Source organism: Lagopus leucura, unplaced genomic scaffold (genome assembly GCF_019238085.1).
Source record: "Lagopus leucura isolate 7727_CA_CO unplaced genomic scaffold, USGS_WTPT01 Super-Scaffold_100001, whole genome shotgun sequence".
In the NCBI taxonomy this organism is placed as follows: domain Eukaryota; kingdom Metazoa; phylum Chordata; class Aves; order Galliformes; family Phasianidae; genus Lagopus; species Lagopus leucura.
The window spans coordinates 12346591-12368895 of NW_024962262.1; the positions used below are offsets into that span (position 1 = coordinate 12346591).

The window sequence follows — 22305 nt, forward strand, 5'->3', positions numbered from 1 at the left end:
TTAGTGGGCATGGGTTTGTGGTCGTACTAGACGATCTTAATGAATCTGTGATTCTATGATTAATAATAATAATAATAATTATTATTATTTTTCATTTTGAACCGAAGTGGAGGAGTCTTGCCACCCCACAGCATGGCCCTGTGATGGAGTACACTGTGACTGCAGCTGTGTCTGCAGGGGTAAAGGGAAGCACACAGTCTGTCGTGAGCACAGACTGGAGGACTGTGTTTGGATGTCTGTGTTTAGGCCAGGCTGGGTGCTCATACGCTAGGGAAGGTGGATGGGTTCCTGTGGAGAGCTCACTGTCATGAGGGACAGTCATGGCTGCCTCGGGGACAGTGAGCCTGCAGACCCCTCCAGTTGAGGAGGTGGGGGAAACCCTTTGCAGCCATCATGGCAACATGGGACGGATTCCCACTCCCCAGGAGCTGTGCGGGATGTGCTGCCCGGCCCTGCCCAGCTGTGGGGCTGCAGCAGAAACTGCTGCATATGAACCTGCTCATATGTAGGCTTCTCTGGTTCGTGATCATCATTTTAACACTGAATACTTTGGTCTGTAACAAACTTAATTTACAGTTTACAGGGCTGAAGCTGATGTAAAGTAGCTTCCAGTGCCTTCCTCCACGGAGCTCAGTTCTTAGCTTCGGACACAACCAAAACCGCAGCACAAACTTGCGTGCTTTTCAGTTTTGTGATGTTTTTTTCACGACAGATGTGCTCCTTAAAGTACTTAGGTGCTAACTAGTTGCTGAAAGCTTAGCTCTACCACACCTTGCTTCTGCTATCACTGTCTCCAGCTTTTTCTTGCTGCCCTCAATTATCACGCTTCTTCTGATCCCTACGAGATCCTTTAATCCTTGATGAACAACCAGGGTTGAAAACTTCTCCCCTCCGCAGTCCGCCCCGGCAGGGGGCAGCAGAGCTGCTTCTGTAGCCCTTAGTGCCCGCCCTCCCGCCGCTTCCCGGGCTGTTGTCATTGAGGGCGGTGGAGCCGCGCCAGCGCTTCCGGCTCCTCCCCATTCCTTCTGCCCCACCCGCGCCTCGTCTCGATGGTAGCGCATGCGCGCCGCCAGGGGCACCTGAGGGCGAAGGGGCTCCGCCATGGCGGCCTCCATCATCTGCAGCCGGGTGTCGGCCGCTCTGAGGAGTAGCGGTTTCCGCGCCGCTCTGGGCACTGCCACGGCGAAGGTAGCGGCCGTGAGACAGCGGGGCGGGGCTGGGCTGGGCCGGGGCTGGGCCGGGGTTAGGGTTGGGATTGGAGGTGGAATTGGGGTTGGAGGTGGAATTGGGGTTGGAGCTGGGGTTGAGGCTGGGGCCGCTCCCCGGGAGCTGTGCGGGACGCGCCGTCCGGCCCTGTCCGATTGTGGGGCCGCAACAGACCCGCGCAAACAAAGGAGGTAGCGGGCCTGGTGCGAGCCAGCGCTGTGCCACCTTCTTCTCCTTCCCCATACGGAGAAAGGTCGCTCGAGTTCCCCTCTCGCGTTACACGGAGTCCCTGAGCGCCAAGGGACGCGGCTTCTGCCAGCAGCACCTCGTCCTTGGGGCTGTGCCAGCGAGAGGGCCGCTGTGTGCAGGGGATCCCTCGGAGGTTAAACCTCTGCCTTGAAATGCCGTCCTAAGTTGTCTGCGTGCTTTCTTTTCTCGCTTTAAATAAAGTGATTGAAAGTATGTGAAGTCTCCTCTGTGAGAAACTTCCCGGTGCAGATTTACGTGTATGGTACTTGTGCCAACGCTACTTACCAAACGATTAAACAGCGAGGCCTTTTCTGTTTGAAGCCGGGTTAGTTTTCTAGTCTTTTTGCTTTGAGCTTTCAGCTGTAATTTATATGCGTGGGTTAGCTGAGTTTGGTAGATCTGCTGTTTTGTATGCATGTAAAGTTAAGGTTTTCTTTTTGAAGTCTATAAGTAGGTGTTCTTTTTTTTTAAAAAAAAGATAGTTCACGTGATGCCACTCCTGATGTTTTATGATCAAAATTGTCTTTTCCTAGGACTGCTTTATTGAAAATATCAGAAATTCTCCGTGTCTTCTGCATCAGTTTTGCAGATGAAATTGTCTTGCTCTGTGCTGGAATTTCCTGGGCTCAGTGCTAAGCACATTTTCTTTTACCTAGCCTCTGAAATGTCGAAGTTACCTTTTTACAACCCTCCAACTCAGCATCAGTGTTTGGAACTGCTCATATGTAGGCCTCTCTGGTTCATGTTCATCATTTTAACACTGAATACTTTGTTCTGTAGCAAACTTAATTTACAGTTTATAGGGCTGAAGCTGACATAAAGTAGCTTCCAGTGCCTTCCTTCACGGAGCTCAGTTCTTAGCTTGGCAGAAGGACAGAACCAAAACCACGGCACAGACTTGCATGCTTTTCGGTTTTGTGATGTTTCCATGTTTTTTTCACTACAGATGCGCTCCTTAAAGTACTTAGGTGCTAATTAGTTGCTGAAAGGTATTTTAGCTCTACCAAACCTTGCTCATGCTATCGTCGTCTCTGGCTTTTTCTTGCTGTCCTCAGTGACCACCTCCAAACCAATATGAGTGGCTAGTATGATAGATAATGTACATGAAACATAAAAGAAAGCATTCAGATGATTGCATTGATATACTTAACTTGTTCTTGTTTAATAGGCTTTTTTTTTTTTTTTTTTTTTTTTTAAGCTAAACAGCAGCTTTTCATAATACAGTCATGTTCTTTGTTTTTTTTCCTCTTTCTTTTCTCCCTTTCAGGTGCTTGGTGGAAGTCCAGGAATACTTAGTAATCATGGGTTTCAGGTGCAACAGCAGCAGCAGAGGAACCTGTCACTACATGAATACTTGAGCATGGAACTGTTGCAGGAGGCTGGCATTTCTGTTCCACATGGACTGGTTGCCAAGACGCCAGATGAAGCTTACAAAATAGCAAAAGAAATAGGTATAATATTAAAGAGAACATATAGTGTGTGGGCATGGGATTGATACAGGTTGTAAATACTTTGCCTGTCTTTTCTATTAAGACATTCTTTGGAGTTCTGAATGCACCTTCTCTTTATGAGAGCCTTTCCTGTGGAGCATCTTTCTTGCAGACCTGAGTATTTACTTTGGAGCTGACTTTTTCCTAAGAATATTTCATATTATGTCTAAGAACGCTCAGTACATGAGCAAATGGTGAAGTCAGTTAAGTGAGAGTTTTGAAGACTCTCTGAGTTATACACGTGGAGACTGGTTTATGAAGTTAAACCTTGAAACCGCAGTGGGAAGAATCTAACCTTACTTCCAGTGAAGGCTGTGAACTTGTATTTCTGTCACCATCATTCCCATATCCCAAATGCTAAAGGTGTTTTTCCTGTAACTCATGAGTTATGCTTAGAAGGAACGTATTTTGAGAGGATGTGGCAGGTTTAAGTTGCATTGGCTTCAGGTTCATACGAGTGCCTAGGCTTCTTTGAAATGAATAATAGACTCTGCTTTGTGCAAATCATGGATTTCTTCTCATTCTCTAGCCAGGGTAGAGTAGATCTTCTGTGAAGAGCTTCAGTGATGGACAGATGGACCATCAGTGATGGTAGGACTTCTGTAGCTCAAAATCTGCTATAGAGCAGAAGATGCAAAGGAGGCTTTCTTTTATGCTGCAGAGGAAGGGTAAAACCCTGTGCCTTTGAAAACAGACTGTTCTGTTAGAATACAGCCACTTGATACAGGACAGGAGGAATTTGACAGCCTGCAGTTAATGCTGGATTCGTGTCTTGTTGGTAAAAAGGCATCCAGTCTCCTCTACCTGATGCTAGAATGATTAGTTGAGCTTTAATTTAGGGTGTGATTTTACCCATTGATTTGCCACTTCACCTACTATATATCTTACTAAAAAAACCTTTGAGGTTTAATGTGGATATAATATAGAAGCCTGTTATAATTTGCATTATCAATACTATTTTCTTTTTCAGTTTAGAGCTTCCTTCCCCAAATGTGTTAAATTTGTCACACAACTGTAACAGAAGACATTGCTTTTTTATCATATTCCATTTCTAAATGAAAATGCCTTTGTCTTTTCATCTCCAAATGGATAAATTTGTAGTTACTCCTGAGGTTGTATGTTTTGTTAGATTCATTTCTGCTTCATGTCTTGCCTTTATGTGATCTGAAAGTGTTATTTTTTTCTAGAGCAAATTGTAATGTAGAAAAGAATTGGGCGGCTTCAGATTTGATGTTTCAGAAATGCAGGTGTATTTTGCTTATCTTCTTTGTCTTGATCCCATTCTAGCTTCACCATCATAAAGGAAATATGTTAAAATGCTTCCTTTCCAACTATTCTTTGAATGGTTTAAAATTCAGTCCCATACCTTCAGTGCAGAGTGAGCTTGTAGCACAGTGTAAACTTCAGTAAGCAGAGGGCTATGCCTGGTCTAGTCTGGTCTAGTATTAAGTGTGGAGGTTGGTGGCCCTGCTTGTGGCAGGGGGTTGGAGATTCATGATCCTTGAGGTCTCTCCCAACCCTGGCCATTCTGTGGTTCTGTGATATGCCCTATCATGTTGATATCTGCACAGATCCCCTGCTGGTGACAAATAAGACATCCCTTGTGCTTTTTGGTGAACAGCAGGGGGACTCGTACCTCAGAGCTCCGTTGTTTTGTTCCTTGTTTAGGGAGGAGACCTGTAGCAGAGCAGGTATGTCTGTGGTTGCTTGCTCATAGTTCTGTCTCATCCATGGAGGCCCACAGGTATGCCTGTTATCTGGCAGATGTGACCTTATGCAGTTTCTTAGGGCTGAGGAAAACGAAGTTGTGAAGTGTATGAGTTGGCATCGACTAGAATACAAGAGGTGAAGAATTCAGAGCTGCTTATTGCCATTCATATACTTCCTTTAAGTTGGTGTGTGTTTGGCACTGTGGCTTTGTTTGATGTTAGAGATGAGGAAAGGAAGACTTCCTAATAGGGGAAGCTGAAGGAGCTTGGGTTTTTTGGGCTTTCCTCAAGCGTTGCCCAGAACTTGTTCTGCACGTGGCAGGCTGATCTTGGCTGCAATATTTTGGCTTTCTGTTTTATTCTAACCATTTCCCTTTTGTTTTCTTTTAGTATTCACTTAAAACAACCCTAAAATTTGGAGAAGAATGGAAAAAAACCTCACTTTTTTGTCCTTCTGCTCGTTATTTGTTTTTACTGTGTAAAAGTTGTTGCTGGTAGATAGCAGATTATCTTTTGTTTCCCTTTGTGTGTTAAACCTTTTTCCAAATGTTTGTCTAACCCGTGACAAAGATAGTTGGTAATGCTGCTTGCTCTGTCTTCCTGCTGCTCACATGCTCCTGATAACCTTTAGTCAGAAACCTGCTCTCTGTGAACTTCACTTTAGCACTGGATTTCTTTCCTTTTGCAGATAGGTCACTCCAGTTACAAATGGGTAACTTTTTATCCTAAAGCACAACAAATACACTTTATCATTAACAGAAATTACCACAATTTAGCTGTATCTAAAGCTAAGTCAGTGTAAGCCAGAACAAAGCCAAAGCTTAACTGTACCAAGGATTATCATCACTGCTAGATAATTAGTGTAGCACAGCTGCAGCAAAACTGAGGCATATGAATATTGCAGTTCATCTTAGGACTGAGTTACAAGAGTGCACTTCTTCCCTGTAACATTCTTTCTAATATTCTTAAAGGTAACTGAGATGAAATTAGATGCTGTGAACAAAGTTAGAGCGATGATGGCAGATCACTCATGGCTTTTTTTGAGGAAAAAAACTCAAAATTTTCTTTACTGTTTTTCAAAACTTGATTTCTTCTGCTGTGTTGTTTCTTAAAGTGCTTTTTTCAACTCAGATTTCCTTTCTAGATGGATTCTGCAGTTCTGTTGTTTTGTTTCTGTTTTGTTTGGAGTGTATAAACAGGAGGGGGTGCAACTGTTTATGAGGGTGGACAGTGATAGGACAAGGGGGAATGGTTATAAACTGAGACAGGGGAGGTTTAGGTTAGATATTAGGAGGAAGTTTTTCACTCAGAGGGTGGTGATGCACTGGAACAGGTTGCCCAAGGAGGCTGTGGATGCCCCATCCCTGGAGGCATTCAAGGCCAGGCTGGATGTGGCTCTGGGCAGCCTGGTCTGCTGGTTGGTGACCCTGCACATAGCAGGGGGGGGTTGAAACTGGATGAGCATTGTGGGCCTTTTCAACCCAGGCCATTCTATGATTCCGTGATTGTTTAGAAAGCTTTTTGTTGTGAAGGTTGGACATTATTAAAACATTGGTTTGCACATAACTTTTTCTTATCATACTTTTTTGGCTGTGGAGGGTCATTGGCATTTATTGTTTACGGAACAGCTTTTCCTTCAGCAGAGCCCTCCGTCTCATTTCAAGTGATTTGTTATCACGTACTGAAGCGGGTCATGGAATGACATATTTCTTCAAAGCAATTACTGAGTGATTCAGTCACTGGGAACAGGTTTGGACCTCCTCTAAATGTCACTGTTTGCATAATTTTCCGCTTCTATTTCACTGTCTCCATAAACATCTAATTTGTGCTGCTGAAGGAATGTGTTCTACTCAGAGCTGAGAATACTGATACCCAGTATCTGATAAAGACTTCAAAGGCATTTTTTTTTAATATTGGTATTTTTAGTTATTTGTAAGTTTTGCAGAATGACTATTTCTATGCTGTGTGAACACGAGGAGGTTTAGATTAGACATGAGGAAGAACTTTTTCTCTCAGAGTGGTCAGGCACTGGAATGGCTGCCCAGGGAGGTGATGGAGTCGCCGTCCCTGGCAGTGTTCAAGAGGCGCCTGGATGAGGAGCTGTGAGATTTGGTTTAGTGCTTGTGGTAGCAGAGGTGATGGGAGGATGGTTGGACCAGATGATCTTGTAGGTCCTTTCCAACCTTGTGATTCTGTGATATTGCTTACGTTTTGAAAAAGTGAGTGTTGTTAAGATACTGGAGTATGTCTTGATGACTGCTTATGAGCTTAGTTTAATCTCAGCCAATGTGCAATTGCATCTAACGTTGTGACCAGGGCCACTTTAGGAGTTGATATGTATTTGTGTCAATAACACTACTAACAGGCCTAGAAGCTATTCTTTGAAGAGCAGATGCTCGTTTCTTTGGTGTGGTAGCAGATAGTTCAGTGGAATGTGCTGTCTGAAGCATAGAGCACTGCTGTTAGTTAAAGCAGCACCTATGAAATTGTTGTGGTAAGTGAAATGTTGATGCTTCCTGACACCTTCCTCTGTTAACAGTTTTTGTGTGTGAGAGGGGGTGACATATTCTATGCCCATGGAGAAGCTTACTTTTCTTTCATGGAAAGTGTACGTTTCCTTTTGTGAGGATTTGAGACAGATCTTGAAGCAGCTTTGGTGGTGTTGCTTCTGGTGGTGTAGGATTTTAATGACAGAAATTCAAATATTAGTTAAAGTAAGCTGTACAGAACAGGAGGTGGTGAGAAATGAAGTGCATAACATTCCTCTTCCCTACTGCTGAGTTACTGGAAGGAAATTGAAACAGTGGAATCTTTCCTCTTGCTACTATTGTTAACTGTTAGCTGCGAATCCTTACCAGTGCAGTTTATAAGCAGAGATCTTTGTTGATACATTTTCAGCAGAATGATGGAAGTGATTGGCATATCTTCATTCCTAATGGCAGGTCCCTGATGAGTACATGCTTTTTTCCAGAGCTTCAAGTTCTTTTCAGTATTTTTATTTTCACAGAATCAATAGAATGGCCTGGGTTGAAAAGGACCACAATGATCATCTGGTTTCAACCACTCTGCTATGTGCAGGGTCACCAACCACCAGACCAAGCTGCCCAGAGCCACATCCAGCCTGGCCTTGATTTTGCTGTCAGTTGCTTAAACCTGCAGCTTGTATCTGTTTCTTAAAAAGTAACATGTAAACGTAGGTAGGTTTATAAAGAAAAGCTTTGATTTGTAAGTATGTATTTTGTACAAAAATCCTCCAAGTCTTCAAATCCAGCTGCCATGGAGGTCAGGTTCAGATGGATTGCTAAGCAGTTTTTTCAATGAGGATCCTACTTGCCTGGCCAGAGTCTCTCAAGAACCAGCAGTCCAGAAACCAAATGTTTTCTTGACTTTTTTCTTTTTTTTTTTGGCAAGCACTGCTTCTTGGCATCCCAGGCTTGCATTTTGCTTCAGCCTCTGCTTTCTCTTATAATGTTTCGCCTCTTTGAAATTCTGGTATCAAAGCATGTTGTTGATAATAATTCAGTCATTCAAATAACTTGTCTAACCTGCCTGTTCAGATTGTGACTGCTGTATTTTAATCGCTTAGATTCAGCTACTGCCAAAACCTTGCAAGTTGATGAAAAACTTGAGGCAGGTGAATAATGTCAGGATGTGTTTTGTGTAGAAGGTCGTGTTGTGTAAGAGGTGTGAAACATGTTGTTCACTCTCCTGCTTGGCGTGAAGATTGCAGGCACATAATTATTTTGATAATTAGACTTCTGCTTGCAGAAATTATTCTAATCTAAATGTTTCTAAGGCTGAGAAAATGTGATTTTGAAATTCTATCCTGAGTAGCTGTGCTTGTTAGCAAAGTACAGTGTGCTTTGAAGAGGCTCTCTGCATTTGTTAAGGTTGGCACTGTTACTCTGTGAAAAATACATTATTTATTACAAGTCTGTATTTTCCTTACTTCCAGTAAATACAACAATGTTATTCTACACTTCGAATTTTCATGTCTGTGCAAGAAGAAAAGATTGATTTGCATTATAACTGGGAGAGATTTGTCCTAGAGCTAAATGCTTTTAAATAAAGTGTAACTGTGGCAAAGGACCCGAGGAAACGGCCACAAATTGTGCCAGAGGAGGTTTAGATTAGACATGAGGAAGAACTTTTTCTCTCAGAGTGGTCAGGCACTGGAATGGCTGCCCAGGGAGGTGGTGGAGGCGCCGTCCCTGGCAGTGTTCAAGAGGTGCCTGGATGAGGAGCTGTGAGATTTGGTTTAGTAGCTTGTGGCACTGATAGGAATGGGAGGGTGGTTGGACCAGATGATCTTGTAGGTCCTTTCCAACCTTGTGCTTCTGTAATTCTATTCTATGGAAGATTTGAGTCTTTGTCTGCCACAGTTTGCAGCTGAATGGCAGTTGTTGAGATCTTGATTGCCACTTATTAACCTATTATTGCGTCTTATTTCCACTTTTGTTAGAACAGATCAGGCTTGTGTGGTTATCATGAAGACGTTCACAATAGGTGGTAAGCAGCACTGCCACTGTAGTGAATATTAGGCCTAAAGAAGTGACAACAAAAGTGATTTGACATAATTCAGAATGGAAACATGTGAAACAGAATACTTTAATTAAGGTTGTCTGCCCTAATCATCAAACTTCCTAATTGCACAGAACATTTGAGAGGTGACAGAGCATCAAGCCTTATTTCCCCTTAATAAACTTAGGATAAAATTGTATTGCCCCTTGATCATCAGTGCGTGAGCATGGTGAGAAAAGGACTTTTCTCCCAGTCTGAAAGTTTAGGTTGTGGAATCAGAAACAATTCCTTTGATAAGTGTCCTTTGATAAGTTGATAAGTGTCAGTATTGCTTGAAATAAACAACAGGGCATTTCCTGATTGCACCACTGTTTTTTGCTATCTAGTTAATAAACTATTGTTGAATATGAAACCTGTGTTAGTACTGTGTTGATTTTGTCACCCTGAATAGATGCTAACTCAGTGTTACACTGATTTCAGGTCCTTGTTCTTAGTGGTTCCTACCATTTCTGAGTGATTGCTGAGTTCTGTGCGTTTCAACCTTAGCTTGCTTGCCTCTTTAACTGCTTCCCTGAGACTTTAGCTGCACTCAGCTGCCTAAAGATGGTATATGGATACCTCTTCCAAGGCAGAGCTGCTATTTGTCACTGAAACAAAAGCCTAGCAGTATTTCAGAGCAATGTAAGGAAAACACAGGACAGAAAAACTGTTCATATTAGTAGAAAATGATGTTAGCTGCTGTTTTCCAAATGTTTTGTTGAGTTACTGGGAGAGAACTGCAGTTCTCTGTTGTGTGGCATATGAGGTAGTGCTGCAGCTGTAACACTGCAGATGATATGTGTGACACAACATCTCCCTTCTCTGGAGTTTAAGGACAACTTTAAATGGGTGCTGTAGGAAAGAACTGTTCATAGAGTCAAGTTCAAGCTTTCTCAGGACATGGTTATCTTTACTTTTGCTTCAGGTACATCTATGAAACTTAATTGCTTGAAAACATAGCTGGTCAAATAACTCTTGAAGTTTTGTGTGCAATCAAGCAGCTAGTTTATTTGCAGTGGTGTAGGGAAAAAAATGTAAATAATTAATAGACTATTTGTGGAATGCTACAAATTGTTGCATTCTGTTCATAAGGGACAGTTCAATGATAGTTTTGTTTAAGGTTGTTTCTCACAGGCTTTTTTCAGATGCCTTTATGCATTGCCAAAGTGTAACCACTGATACTACCCAAACTCTTAAGAAATACCCTGTGGGAACAGGCCTGTGGTATGGATAGCCAAAATCTGAAAGTGCCAAAAGAATATGCTATTTTGGGAGACTGTGAACCTGGCTGTTTTCTTCAGCCTGTACCCTTTGTTTCCCCCCTGCATCCATAGTAGTCTTCCCCAAAATGTTAAAGGGAGCATCTCTGCCTGGCTTCTTTTGTATCTCCTATTCTGTTTTCATGTTCACTGGCATGCTTCTGTATCTTCTGTGTAAGGAAAAATCACCTGCACTCTTCTTGTAGAGCAGCTTGCCTTGGTGGGTGGCATTTGTTTTCAGCTCACAAAGACTGTGAAACAGAAAGCACTGATGCTACAGGTATGTGGTAATTTTCATGACTTTCCAGGAAACTTCTCTGTGGAAGTAGCTTTTACCTTCTGGACTTGGTGTAAGAGGTGAAAAACGGTTTAGGAGGATCTTCTTTTCTCAGCTTCTTCGTGGACTGTAGTCTTTAAGTCTCTGTCTTGATTATTCAGCATGTTTGATCTCAATCTTTGTCGATTACAAAACTTCAGTAGGAACCTCAGAACAGTCAGTTAAATAGTGCTGTGAATCTTGAATATTTGAGTCACTTGAAATACTTGAAAAGTATCCCCTATGAGCAGGGAACTCAACGTCTTTGAATCACTACACAGTTTTATATTGACACTCAAATATCACACTTCTGCACATTTGTGTAAGCACTAGGTAAATGATGTTCAAATGGCTGGAACTTTATTATTAAGTTGGCATGTTGGAGCATGTGGCTCTCATACATCCATGAAGCTACTACTTAAGATTTTACCATGCATGATGCTTACTGTTTCTTAAAGCAAGCTAGCTTTGTGCTTGAAGTATTTCCATTAAAAAAATGGTCTCATGAATAAAAAAGGCCAAGGTCTTATTTTATGTGGCCTCTCTAACGCCCATTAACCTGTTTGATTGCTAGTACTCAGTAGCCATGAAAATGGTTATCTTCAGGACCAGAATTAAATCTTAGATTTAAATAGAGCATAGCAAATAAGCATATGTTTGCATGTTTGTGTTGTTCAAGCCTCTCATGCCAAAAAGCTCCATCAGCTGTACATTCAGAGATCTGTTGCTCGGTACACAGTCAAGACTGTTACTTTTCTTATGCTTTTACTTGGCTTCTTTTTCACATCCAAGTGGACAATGCATTTGTTCTTTGCCCACTAAGAGCAGAGTGGCTCAGCCAGCTGTGGCATGAAAGGAGATGGGATGTGCCACATACATTGCATCCTGCAATCCAGCAGGTTTTCAGCACTTATTCAGTGGAATTGAAGTTGAGTAATATCTCAGAGGGGTTTTCTTTTTCTTCCTTTATCACCTTAAATAACACAATGAATTCCTTCTCCTTCAGCGATGCTTCACAATATCCCAGTTGATAGTGAATTTATTCTCAGATTTCACTTCTTTAAACTTGTATGCACAGCCTGCTCTACCTTCAAGAGTATTTTAAAATGGCTTAAGGCAACTAAAAGACTGACTTTGCCTGACCTGGTAAAAATAATGGGTTTGCTTAGGCCTTTAATTTCTGCAAAGCACCCAAGCTTTCAGTGCGCTGCGTAAAGGAAACCATACCACACCTGCAAGTTAAATAGTTGCATATAATTGCTGAGAAGATAGTTACAGACATAGGGGATTTGTACTTCATTCAGGTGAATCTTGGATTGCAATACCTCAGATATTCAGTGCCATTTTACTAATAGACTGGGAGGTAGTGAACATTTATTGCTGAGATCTCGATCAGTTATGATTCAAATGTGTATAAAAAAAGTAAAATACTTAATGTAGAAAGATTTTTTTTCTAATATTGACTCACCAGGGTTTGTGAATTGTGGTACAGTCTTTGATTCAAGTTTGTCTTTTGAACATGGGGGGGGGAGGTTAAAATGAAAGCAACCTCTATTGTTATACCTGGGGCAGTTCGTTTTTAGTAGTCATGCATGATAAATTTTGTTTTCTTTCATTACAGGTACAAAGGATCTTGTGGTAAAAGCACAGGTTTTAGCTGGTGGTAGAGGAAAAGGAACATTTGAAGGTGGCCTCAAAGGAGGAGTGAAAATAGTTTTTTCGTAAGTTCTTTCTGTTATCCAACCAAATGGAAAAACCTCACTTTCTTATTATGAATTGAACCTCCTGCCAAGTTTAAAATCAGTGTTTTAATTATTAACATTAAAATAACAAGTAGGTAAGAATTTTTTATACTACTTTTGTTTTTCCAGCAGTTTCTCTGTCACATTCTGAGCTTCTTTTATTCTAGTCCAGAAGAAGCAAAAGATATCTCCTCCAAAATGATTGGAAAGAAGTTGTTTACCAAGCAGACAGGAGAAAAGGGCAGGATATGCAATCAAGTATTTATCTGTGAGCGCAGATATCCCAGGAGAGAATACTATTTTGCAATAACAATGGAAAGGTCATTTCAAGTGAGTAACATTAGAAATAGAGGTCAACTAATTAACTTGTTATAGTTGAACTAATAAAAAAAAAATGCTGTTCACTGTATTGGTTGCTTGCATTTGAAATTCAGAAATATAAACAAGTGAAATGTGATTTCCTAGTATCTCTAACTGTGCAATTGCCGTGGTGTTTTAAATGCTTTAAAAATGTTATGCTAGAATTTAAGATGTAGAAAAAGAGTAATGGTAGCCTCAGCTGAAGCTCAAATTCATGGTGCTAAAGGGGAGGTGGGTAGAATGAGGGGGTTATTTGCATTTATTTTCATTTTGCTTTTGAAGTGTGCACTTGTCTACCAGATGCTTGTACTAGAGTTCAGTTTAAAAATACAGCTTTGCATGTGCATGCATGTGTACACATTATTTATGAGAGTTAGAAACAAGAGAAGTAAAAGCCTTTTGGAAGAGCCTATGGTTCTAGATAAATCAAGTGCCTGTGTGCAGCGTGGAGTTTCCTTGGGATGTACAGGTTTGCTCCCTCAATTTTGGGAGTATTGGTAGCTTTCTTACGCCAGCACTGTTCAGTAAGTGGTAGGAAGCTTACACAGCTGTCAGGAAGATGAAAACTGTAGTCTCTCTTATATTCTGTATTTATGGCTATATAGCCCTTTAGGCTACAATACGAACTTGGTAACTGAAATGTGTCAATGCAATCTGACAGATGAATTTCCGTAAGTGCCATTAGGTAGGACAGAACATGAATTGCTAGATAACAAAGCCAAGGTAAAACAGATCTTGTAAATTTTTCTTCTAAAGCTTTGCAAGCTGAATTTAGTCGATACAAATGCTTAAGAGTTTGTAGAAAGGCAGCTCTTGGTCATTGAAGAGTGTCTCTAGCATGAGCATGAAATAATTTTCTGTGGAGGAAACTAATCTTTTTTAATGGAACATTAAAAGTTCAATATTGTACTTACACCTATGTCTTCCTCTGTTTCTAATAAGAAAATATCATTTGGATTTTAGTGCAGTTAAGTGATTAGGGCACCTGTGTTCTGTTGTACTGTACAAAAGCTTGGAAGAGCCAAACGTTACAGTATGCATCCCAGAATTACCACAAGGTGGCATGAAAATACTGCAAATGGCCAGTTTGTAATCTTAACATCTTGTTCTTGCTCTTACTTGAAGAAAAAATCTGACTGCCTTCTATTAAGCCGTAATTTTTGCTTTTTTTGGTAGGGATGTACTTTGTTTTTACTGTTGGCTTTTTAAGTCTTGTTTTTGGATGTGCTTCTAATTGCTGTAATGAGTCTAGGGTGCTGATGATTAGGAAGAACCTTTCCAAAGAAGAAATTGTAGAAGTTGAATAGCATGCAGCTGGTATTTCTGATACTGTTGCAAACCTCCTCCTTTAGGAGGTGAGGAAAAAAGCTTATAAAATAATGAGTTGAAAGTAGAATGTGATGTCTTGGGTTTTACTTGCCAGTGGAGGCAAGACTCTTGCATATTAAAACCATTTATTTTAGTCAATTCTGTGGAATGATGCTTTATTTTTGTAAAGTATTTTTAACTTCCTGACTGTTCAGGATATAAATACCCAGAAATGTTCATTGTGTTGAACCTTACTATTTGATGTAGGATAATTAATCACCTACATGCTTCCATTTGGAAAGTTGGTGATGAGAAGAGAATAGCGTGGTTATTAAGCATGCTCTTGGAATCAGCATCTTGCTTTCTGTATTCAACTGTCAGCAGCTATAAGGCTTTTTAATGTTTAAGTAATGCTGCCCTGGTACACCAGATGTCATAATTAATGCACAGGTGGTGATAAGGGAAGGTACTGGGGATAAAAACAAGTGTGTGTCTTTAAACAGGAGGACTATTCCCACAGAGAGAGATTGTAGGTATATTGGTAGTGAATCCTTGATGTTTTCCTCAAGATTTAGATAGCAGAGGAGAGGAGAAAAAAAAAAAAAGCAACAATGGCCAAACAGAAAAGTCTCTAGAAAATGTTATCTATTATGTTTTATTTTATTTATATATATATATATATATATATATGCTTTAATTTCTTTTATTATTGAATAATTGGGAGCTATTTTGTCAGAAAACCTTGACTGACTTTCAGCAATAGCTGTCGTTACTAAGCTTTGTGATCCTATTGGACAGGCAAAGTTTGGAGTAATTTATCACTGGATTCTGCAGACCTAAATTTGTCCTTGGAGCTGGAGCAGGGTGGAATTAATAAATGAGTCCCTGGCATTGGGTGTGTGTTTGTGTAGGTGTGAGTGGAGAAGGGGGAGATGCTCCTTTTCTAATGATGCAGCCTACAAGATAAAATGCATATAATTACTGAGTTGGATCTTTCTGTCAAAATTTAATGTATCTGTTAATTGATCTGTTGTATACAGAACTTTTTTTTCTTGTGAAAAGAAATTGGGCTCAAGGTACACTTTGCAGTTTTGGAAGTATTATTAAAAGTGCTTATATAGATGTATTGAGTAAAAAAAAAAAAAAAAAAGTAACATTCTTTTCAATAAAAGCATGTTGGTAAAATACTGAAATACAGAGGTGTCCAACTGTGAGCAGGGCTTTACTGTTGGAAAGTGTCTTATGGAAAAAACTACATTTCAGTTGTGGGGTATAAAACTACTTACACTTCTACTCTTTTTTCTTTTTGTTCCAGGGTCCTGTGCTGATAGGCAGTTCCCATGGTGGTGTTAATATTGAAGATGTTGCTGCAGAGAATCCTGATGCGATAATTAAGGAACCCATTGATATAGTAGAAGGCATAAAAAAGGAGCAAGCTGTTAGGGTAATTGTTAATGTGGAAAAGTGCAATTAGCAAGGATGGGTAGTGTCATTTCTAAAGTTGATGAAGCGTGTGTGTGTTCAGCCTGCTGAGTTGTCTTAAAGCATTTTGACATTTTGAAACAGATTCGAGTGAGTGATTTAAGTATTTTCAGCTTGATAATCAATGTAAATCCAGCTATGCATGGCAGTGCTTTATATAGCTGTGTAAAGACAATGATAACTTATTACTAGCTCTCTTTTTGGATAAGTGCAGTGTTTTATATCAAAAATGGTCTTTTAAAACCCAGGAGTTATCCTTCTCTTGGAAGACAGGAGAGAGTCTGAATCTACAACTCAGTACTGAAATAATATTTGAACTTGGAGATTCCTAACTTGTAAATGTCAATCAATACATGAACATCAGTTAACTGATAACCAGTCTTCTACTTTCAGCTAGCCCAAAAAATGGGATTTCCTCCTAATCTTGTGGATGAAGCAGCTGAGAACATGATCAAATTATATACTCTCTTTCTGAAATATGATGCTACCATGGTAGAAATAAATCCTATGGTTGAAGATGCATCAGGAGTTGGTAATGTTTCTATTATTCATATGCGTTTTGTAACAGCTTTCATAATTCTATGTTAATTTACAATGAGTTTCAGCTAAAACTTCAGTGGTATGCAGCAAGGAGGACTTGACATTAACATGTTGTGTTGGAAAAACAAATTTAATAAAGCATGTAAATGGTTGTCTTTGTTAGTAAGCTGGAGAGAATCTTGTATATATATGCAGTGTTAAGTGGGTCATTTCAGCAAAATGTTGGACCACGTGAGCTGGCTGCCAAGCTTGATGTAACAGATGCTAACATGCACAAGTAACAGTTGAAGTATTGTTCTAGTAGTAATGGCACTAAATGACTTATTTGATAAACTGTGATTTCCTTTCAGTGATGTGTATGGATGCAAAGATAAATTTTGACAGTAATTCAGCCTATCGGCAGAAGAAAATCTTTGATATGCGAGACTGGACACAGGAAGATGAAAGAGACAGGGATGCTGCAAAAGCAGATCTCAATTACATAGGATTGGATGGAAATATAGGCTGTTTAGGTATGCTCTACTTAACGAGTTTTAAATGACTTAGTGAATTTATAAACTGCATTCCTAAATGTTGTATTTATTCTCTTGTAGTCAATGGTGCTGGTTTAGCTATGGCCACAATGGATATTATTAAACTTCATGGTGGAACTCCAGCAAACTTCCTTGATGTTGGAGGTGGTGCTACAGTGCAGCAAGTGACAGAAGCTTTTAAGCTTATTACCTCTGATAAAAAGGTAGGGACTTGGCATATCAAGGTCCTACAAAGGCACAACACAAGCTGTACTTTGAATTGCAATGCTTAGTGCACATTCTCCAGAAAACATGTTTTTGTAAGTGAAAAATTAGAAAGGGAAGAAAATGGAGACGGTAGCTAAATCTTGGTACAAATGGAGAAGTCCTGAACACCTGCTCGAGTTTTTTCTTATTTTAAAATGAATTCTTTGGCTGTGTACTGAGTAGGTGGTTTTGTGTCCTCAGTTGAAATTACAGCTGTGAGTCTGTTCAGAAATCCTACGAGTGTAAAATTGGCCACACTGGCTTTTTAAACAGAAACCACTTTTAATAAATTTCCTTTTTTTGTGTGTGTTCTTGTGCTAGTTTTGCAGCTGCTAGAGTTGTAGAGATGAATGTTCTCTGTGCTGTGCACAAACAAATTTCTCTCAGGTACTCATTTTGTATAACGTAAATAAATAACTTTGTGATGGACATGGAATGGTTTTATCCTATCCAGAGTTTATCAGTAATGTTTGAACATTATTAAGATAATAAATTGGTTGGAACCAGAGAGATAACTGTACTGTCTTAGGTAACGTGAAGACTGACTTGGTGGTCCACATAGGGATGATTATCCCAGTAACCAAAACAGTTGGGTGTTCCTTGCAGGATCTGGTAATGGATACTACATTTAGATCACAATTTAATATACCACTTGAAGCTCTTTGGAAAGGGTCAGAAGGAAATAGAGATTTGTGTTAGAGGTGTTTAGTTTCTTTCTAGTTGGAAAGACTTTTGTCTTTCACAAACTTTGAAGAGAGATGAAGGAACAAGGAAGAAGTTGTGGGAAGCGTTGGGGTAGAACAAGTTCTTACAATGACAGTTCACTGCAGATGAATAGACAAAGGCTGTCCAAATGCACCTATTTTTCCCTTTCTGCTTACTTTCAACTGCTTGTGGATTGATTTAAAAAAAAAAAAAAAGTAGCTGAGATTCCTGGTGCTAAAAAGTCAAACAGCAATACAGCCCACTGAGTGGCTTGGACTGCAGTCTGTTTGGGTCCACTTCAGGGGTGGTTTGGAACAGCTTTCTGAGGTTCCAGTCTAGGTTGCTTTTACACATTAGTAGCAGAAGTGAAAACAATATCATGCAAATAAGCTAGTCTGACTGCAAGATAATGAGCACCAGCCTACTGTTTAGTACTAGCTGCATATTAAAATTATCTTGTTAAGTTTATCCTGTCTTCCTCCAAGGCTGTTATGTGTCCTTTGTCTTTCACCACTGACTGCAGTCTTTCCAGCCTTCCTTTCTGCTGGTTAAGCAGGAAGAGTCTTTCCCCTGACCTCAGGCTTAGTCCTCCCGAATTCAATATCCATCAGATATCTCTAAACATGGTAGCTTTTAAGTAAACTGCGTAAACAGTGTTGTAAGTTCTGTAAATTTCACATGCTTTTCAGAGTGACTTCTTCAGTAATGCTGAGTTATTAATGTGGGAAATACCCTTGCTGGTAATGTTAGAAATGGAAAGATAAACAGTTGACAAATTAAGTAGTTAAATTACTTTAATTACTGATGTTTCATCTGCTTGATTTGCTGAAAGACAAGCAGCCTTCTTTTTTTAATCATTCTCTGATGTAATCATAGAATAAAATCATGGGATCATTAAGGCTGGAAAAGACCCCTAAGATCATCTAGTCCACATATCCACCTACAACCAATATTGCCCACTAAACCATGTCCCTAAGGTACCACATGTGATTCTTGAACACCTCCAGTGATGGTGGCTCCATTACTTCCCTGGGCAGCCTGTTCCTATGCCTCACCAATCTGAGAAGAAATTTTTGCTAGTATCCAACCTGAACCACCCTGGCAAAACTTGAGGCCATTTCCATAATGTACTGTGATGGATTTGTGCAGAAAATGCTTGTCTTTACTCAGGTACTTTCACAAAATATGGACAACATGAAAATATCCTGAGTCAGACATTTTTGAAATGAAGAACTGTTATTTCCTGAAGTGAAGCGTGTGACTTTATAGAACTGTATTTTGTGTTCCAGAGAACTTTCAGAGCAACAAAATGTTTTCTTTCTTGAGCTGAGTCCCTTACTACACTTAGAGAGCTTGAATTTTCCTTTGAATTTCTGTTGAAATGCTGTGAGTGGTGTTTTTAGCTGATGTGTCTCTGTCCATTTTTAATGTAAATATTGTTCTTGATTTTTGTAGGTACTGGCTATTCTGGTAAATATTTTCGGAGGCATTATGCGATGTGATGTAATAGCACAAGGCATTGTTACGGCAGTAAAGGATTTGGACCTAAAAATACCTATTGTGGTACGATTGCAAGGTGAGTGTATGTGATAAATATCTTTCTGTCTATATTGACAGATGTTCTTGACCTCAGATACTACCTAGCAAGTTTTCTGTATAGCTGTTAGGCTATGAGAGAACAGGGACAACACAGAATTTAGATGATGAGGATTGGGAGGTTAATAAAAAGAGATTTACTGCTTTTATAACTACTAAAGTAGTTGTCTTCTGCATTTATCCGCATACACTGGAAATGGTAGTCCAGTATTCTGTAAGAGTTGCATTTTATCTTTTCTTAAGGTACACGAGTTGATGATGCCAAAGCTTTAATAACTGCTAGCAGCCTCAAAATTCTTGCCTGTGACGACTTGGATGAAGCTGCTAAAATGGTAAGAGAGCTCACAGCGAGCCTTATTTTCAGAACACAGGATCTGTTTCAGAATATTGGAAAGCTGAAAATCCTTTCAGTCAGCTAGAGGTAGGTAGCCTAGGGTAATCAGTGCAAGTTATTACCAGGTTTGCAAGCAGATGCTTTGCAGGTTAGTTATCCTTTCAAAATATTCCCTTACTATGCTGTTGGGAGCTGTTATGTCCCCAGAGTTTCTGAAGGTTGGGAGAGACCTTTGAGATCATTTAGTCCATCTGTCCACCTACAGCCAATACTGCCCACTCAACCATGTCTCTAAGTACTACACCTGTTTCTTGAACACCTCCAGGGATGGTGGCTCCATTACTTCCCAGGGCAGCCTGTTTCCATGCCTCAACACTCTGAGAAGTGGTGAATAACCTTCAGTTATTTTTTCTGAACAGCAGTTTTAAAATGATAAAGTTGGGGGAAAAAAAAAAAAACACAACACACAGCTAAATCGATTTATCTGTCATCCTTCTTGTTAGGGAAATGGCTGGGAGATTAGTTTTAAGTCAAGTAACTGAGAAATGTAACACTTCTTTTGACATAGCATTATATCTGTGCGTGTGATTAAAATCAAACATAGTTGATCACCTTGATTCTGCAGTAAGATAATTAGGTATTCAGGCAGATTGGTTATGATTTTGATTTCCTGAAGTTGAAGTTCTAGAATTAGCTCTGGATTGCTTAACTTGTTAAGCCTGATGATACAGTCCTTGCTTTTAAGAAGTAATATTAAGTTTTGCAAGATTATTAAGCTTTATTTGGTCATTGTAAATATTCCCTAGGAATGCATATGGATTCTTAAGCTGTATTGGATCTATATAATGTGTCTTAAAACTGATGATGTTTTGCTGGTTCAGTCATGTTGCCATGCAAATAGAATTAATTTTCTAACCTAAAAATATCTGTATCTGGAGAAGCATTATTGGAAAGGATTCAATTTGTTTGTGTATGTTGCCAATAGGTGATTCTTTGAACTGGTTTATGTATGATGATGCAATGAGATTGATAAACAAATGGATGAGGATAGATCAGTGTAACGAGCTGAGCATTCTAAGCAGTGATTGTAGTCAGTGATTTAAAAGGGTGTATTTATACATGTTTTTTTTCCACCTAAATGTTCACTAAATGATTCTGGTCAACTAGGATTTTAGGTGAATTTGAATATGTATTTATGTAATATGTATTATGTAATATATGAATATACATATTCATATGTAATATATGTATTACATATGAATATGTAATTATTACATAGAAATTATTCTACAAACATGTAGCAGTAGTGAAAGTGAAGAATTTTAATGTGCAAAAAATGAGGACATATTCCTAAGCAGGAATTAATTCATGAAGGTTATGCAAGAGAAGTTGGGTCTCCAAAAGGTATCAAAACATGGTCCAGAAATGCCTGTGACAAAAATTTATAGAAGGAGAACTCCTGAAATTACTTAAAAAAAAAAAAAAATTAAGATAGGATTGTTTGAAATTAAGTCTTTGTTTTCTTTTGCAGGTGGTGAAACTCTCTGAAATAGTGACCTTAGCAAAACAAGCTCAGGTGGATGTTAAATTTCAGTTGCCAATTTGATCTGAGAAATGTCATGCCAGTGTCTCATATGTTTCTCTGAAATACTGTGTTCTGTGGGATGTTTTTTTTTTTGTGTGTGGAGGTTTTGATTATTTGGCAGGCACGCAGGCTGAAGTACCTGGTCTTTAATGTTAACATTCAGAATGGTTGGACTTCTTGTAAAAGTGTGTATTGCTAATATTTAGTCCTTAGCTGTTCTCAAACCTCCAGCTTTTTTTGCTGCAGAATGTTACTTGCAATATACTTCTGGGTTGTCCAAAGTAAAGCTTCTGGTTGAACAATTATTCTGAGTAAATTCTAAAGTTACTTTACTTGTAAATTTGTATTAGCCTTGGTTAAATATAAGTATGACTAGATTATCTAGTTGTCCCTGTGGAGAATTGTATTGAAACGGTATTTTGTATTGGAGACAGTTGTACTTAGCAGTATAGTGGACTTGAACAAACAGATCATTATTTATGAGCAGGTGCATTTGAACTTGATCAGGAACATTTTTAGAAGTGCTTCACTGAAGTGGCTGGTTACTCTTCTGGACAACGTGTTTAATCACTACAACATATACTGTAGCACTTAGATTTTCACAATTTTGGGTCTTTAAGAGAAAGCATAATGTAGTTTTGTATATGAATAAGCATTTACCAGACTTCAAAGAGATGAAATATATAGAGGATTAAAGCGTCTATTGTACATTGCTGATAAAATTGTACATGAATAAAATGTCTCCCAAAACAACTTCTGTCTTTTTCTTTGTATGTCGCCATTTTGATCAATTGCATAAACACAAAGATTAAGTTGGGATTTAAAGGTAGCAAGATGAAAGCTTTTTTAGAAGTAAATTAATAATAATACATATGCTCTTTTTTTTCCCCTTGAGTTAATAAGCTAGTTTTTATCATCTTCAAGTGCTGTTGATTTTGGCGTTATATACAACTTGGAACTTGTCTGTTGATGCATACATTCACCTCTTAGTAACTTAACATCAAGTTTGGAAACTTATTTTTTGGTTGTATTTTGTGAATTTTCATTTTTTTTTAAAATGCAGTTTTCTTGGTTAACAACAGCAT

At 39.3% G+C, this 22305-nt stretch overlaps 1 protein-coding gene across 1 annotated transcript; it reads left to right on the plus strand.

The window, feature by feature from the left end:
• Positions 1-1046: 1046 nt before the first annotated feature.
• On the plus strand, positions 1047-21973 carry SUCLA2 (succinate-CoA ligase ADP-forming subunit beta). The gene is made up of 11 exons (XM_042867327.1): positions 1047-1188; positions 2723-2906; positions 12411-12510; positions 12699-12861; positions 15515-15643; positions 16075-16213; positions 16572-16733; positions 16815-16957; positions 19161-19281; positions 19545-19633; positions 21167-21973. Exons 1-11 carry the CDS (start codon positions 1102-1104, stop codon positions 21239-21241), a joined length of 1392 nt encoding a protein of 463 aa, XP_042723261.1. The 5' UTR covers positions 1047-1101; the 3' UTR covers positions 21242-21973.
• Positions 21974-22305: the final 332 nt, after the last annotated feature.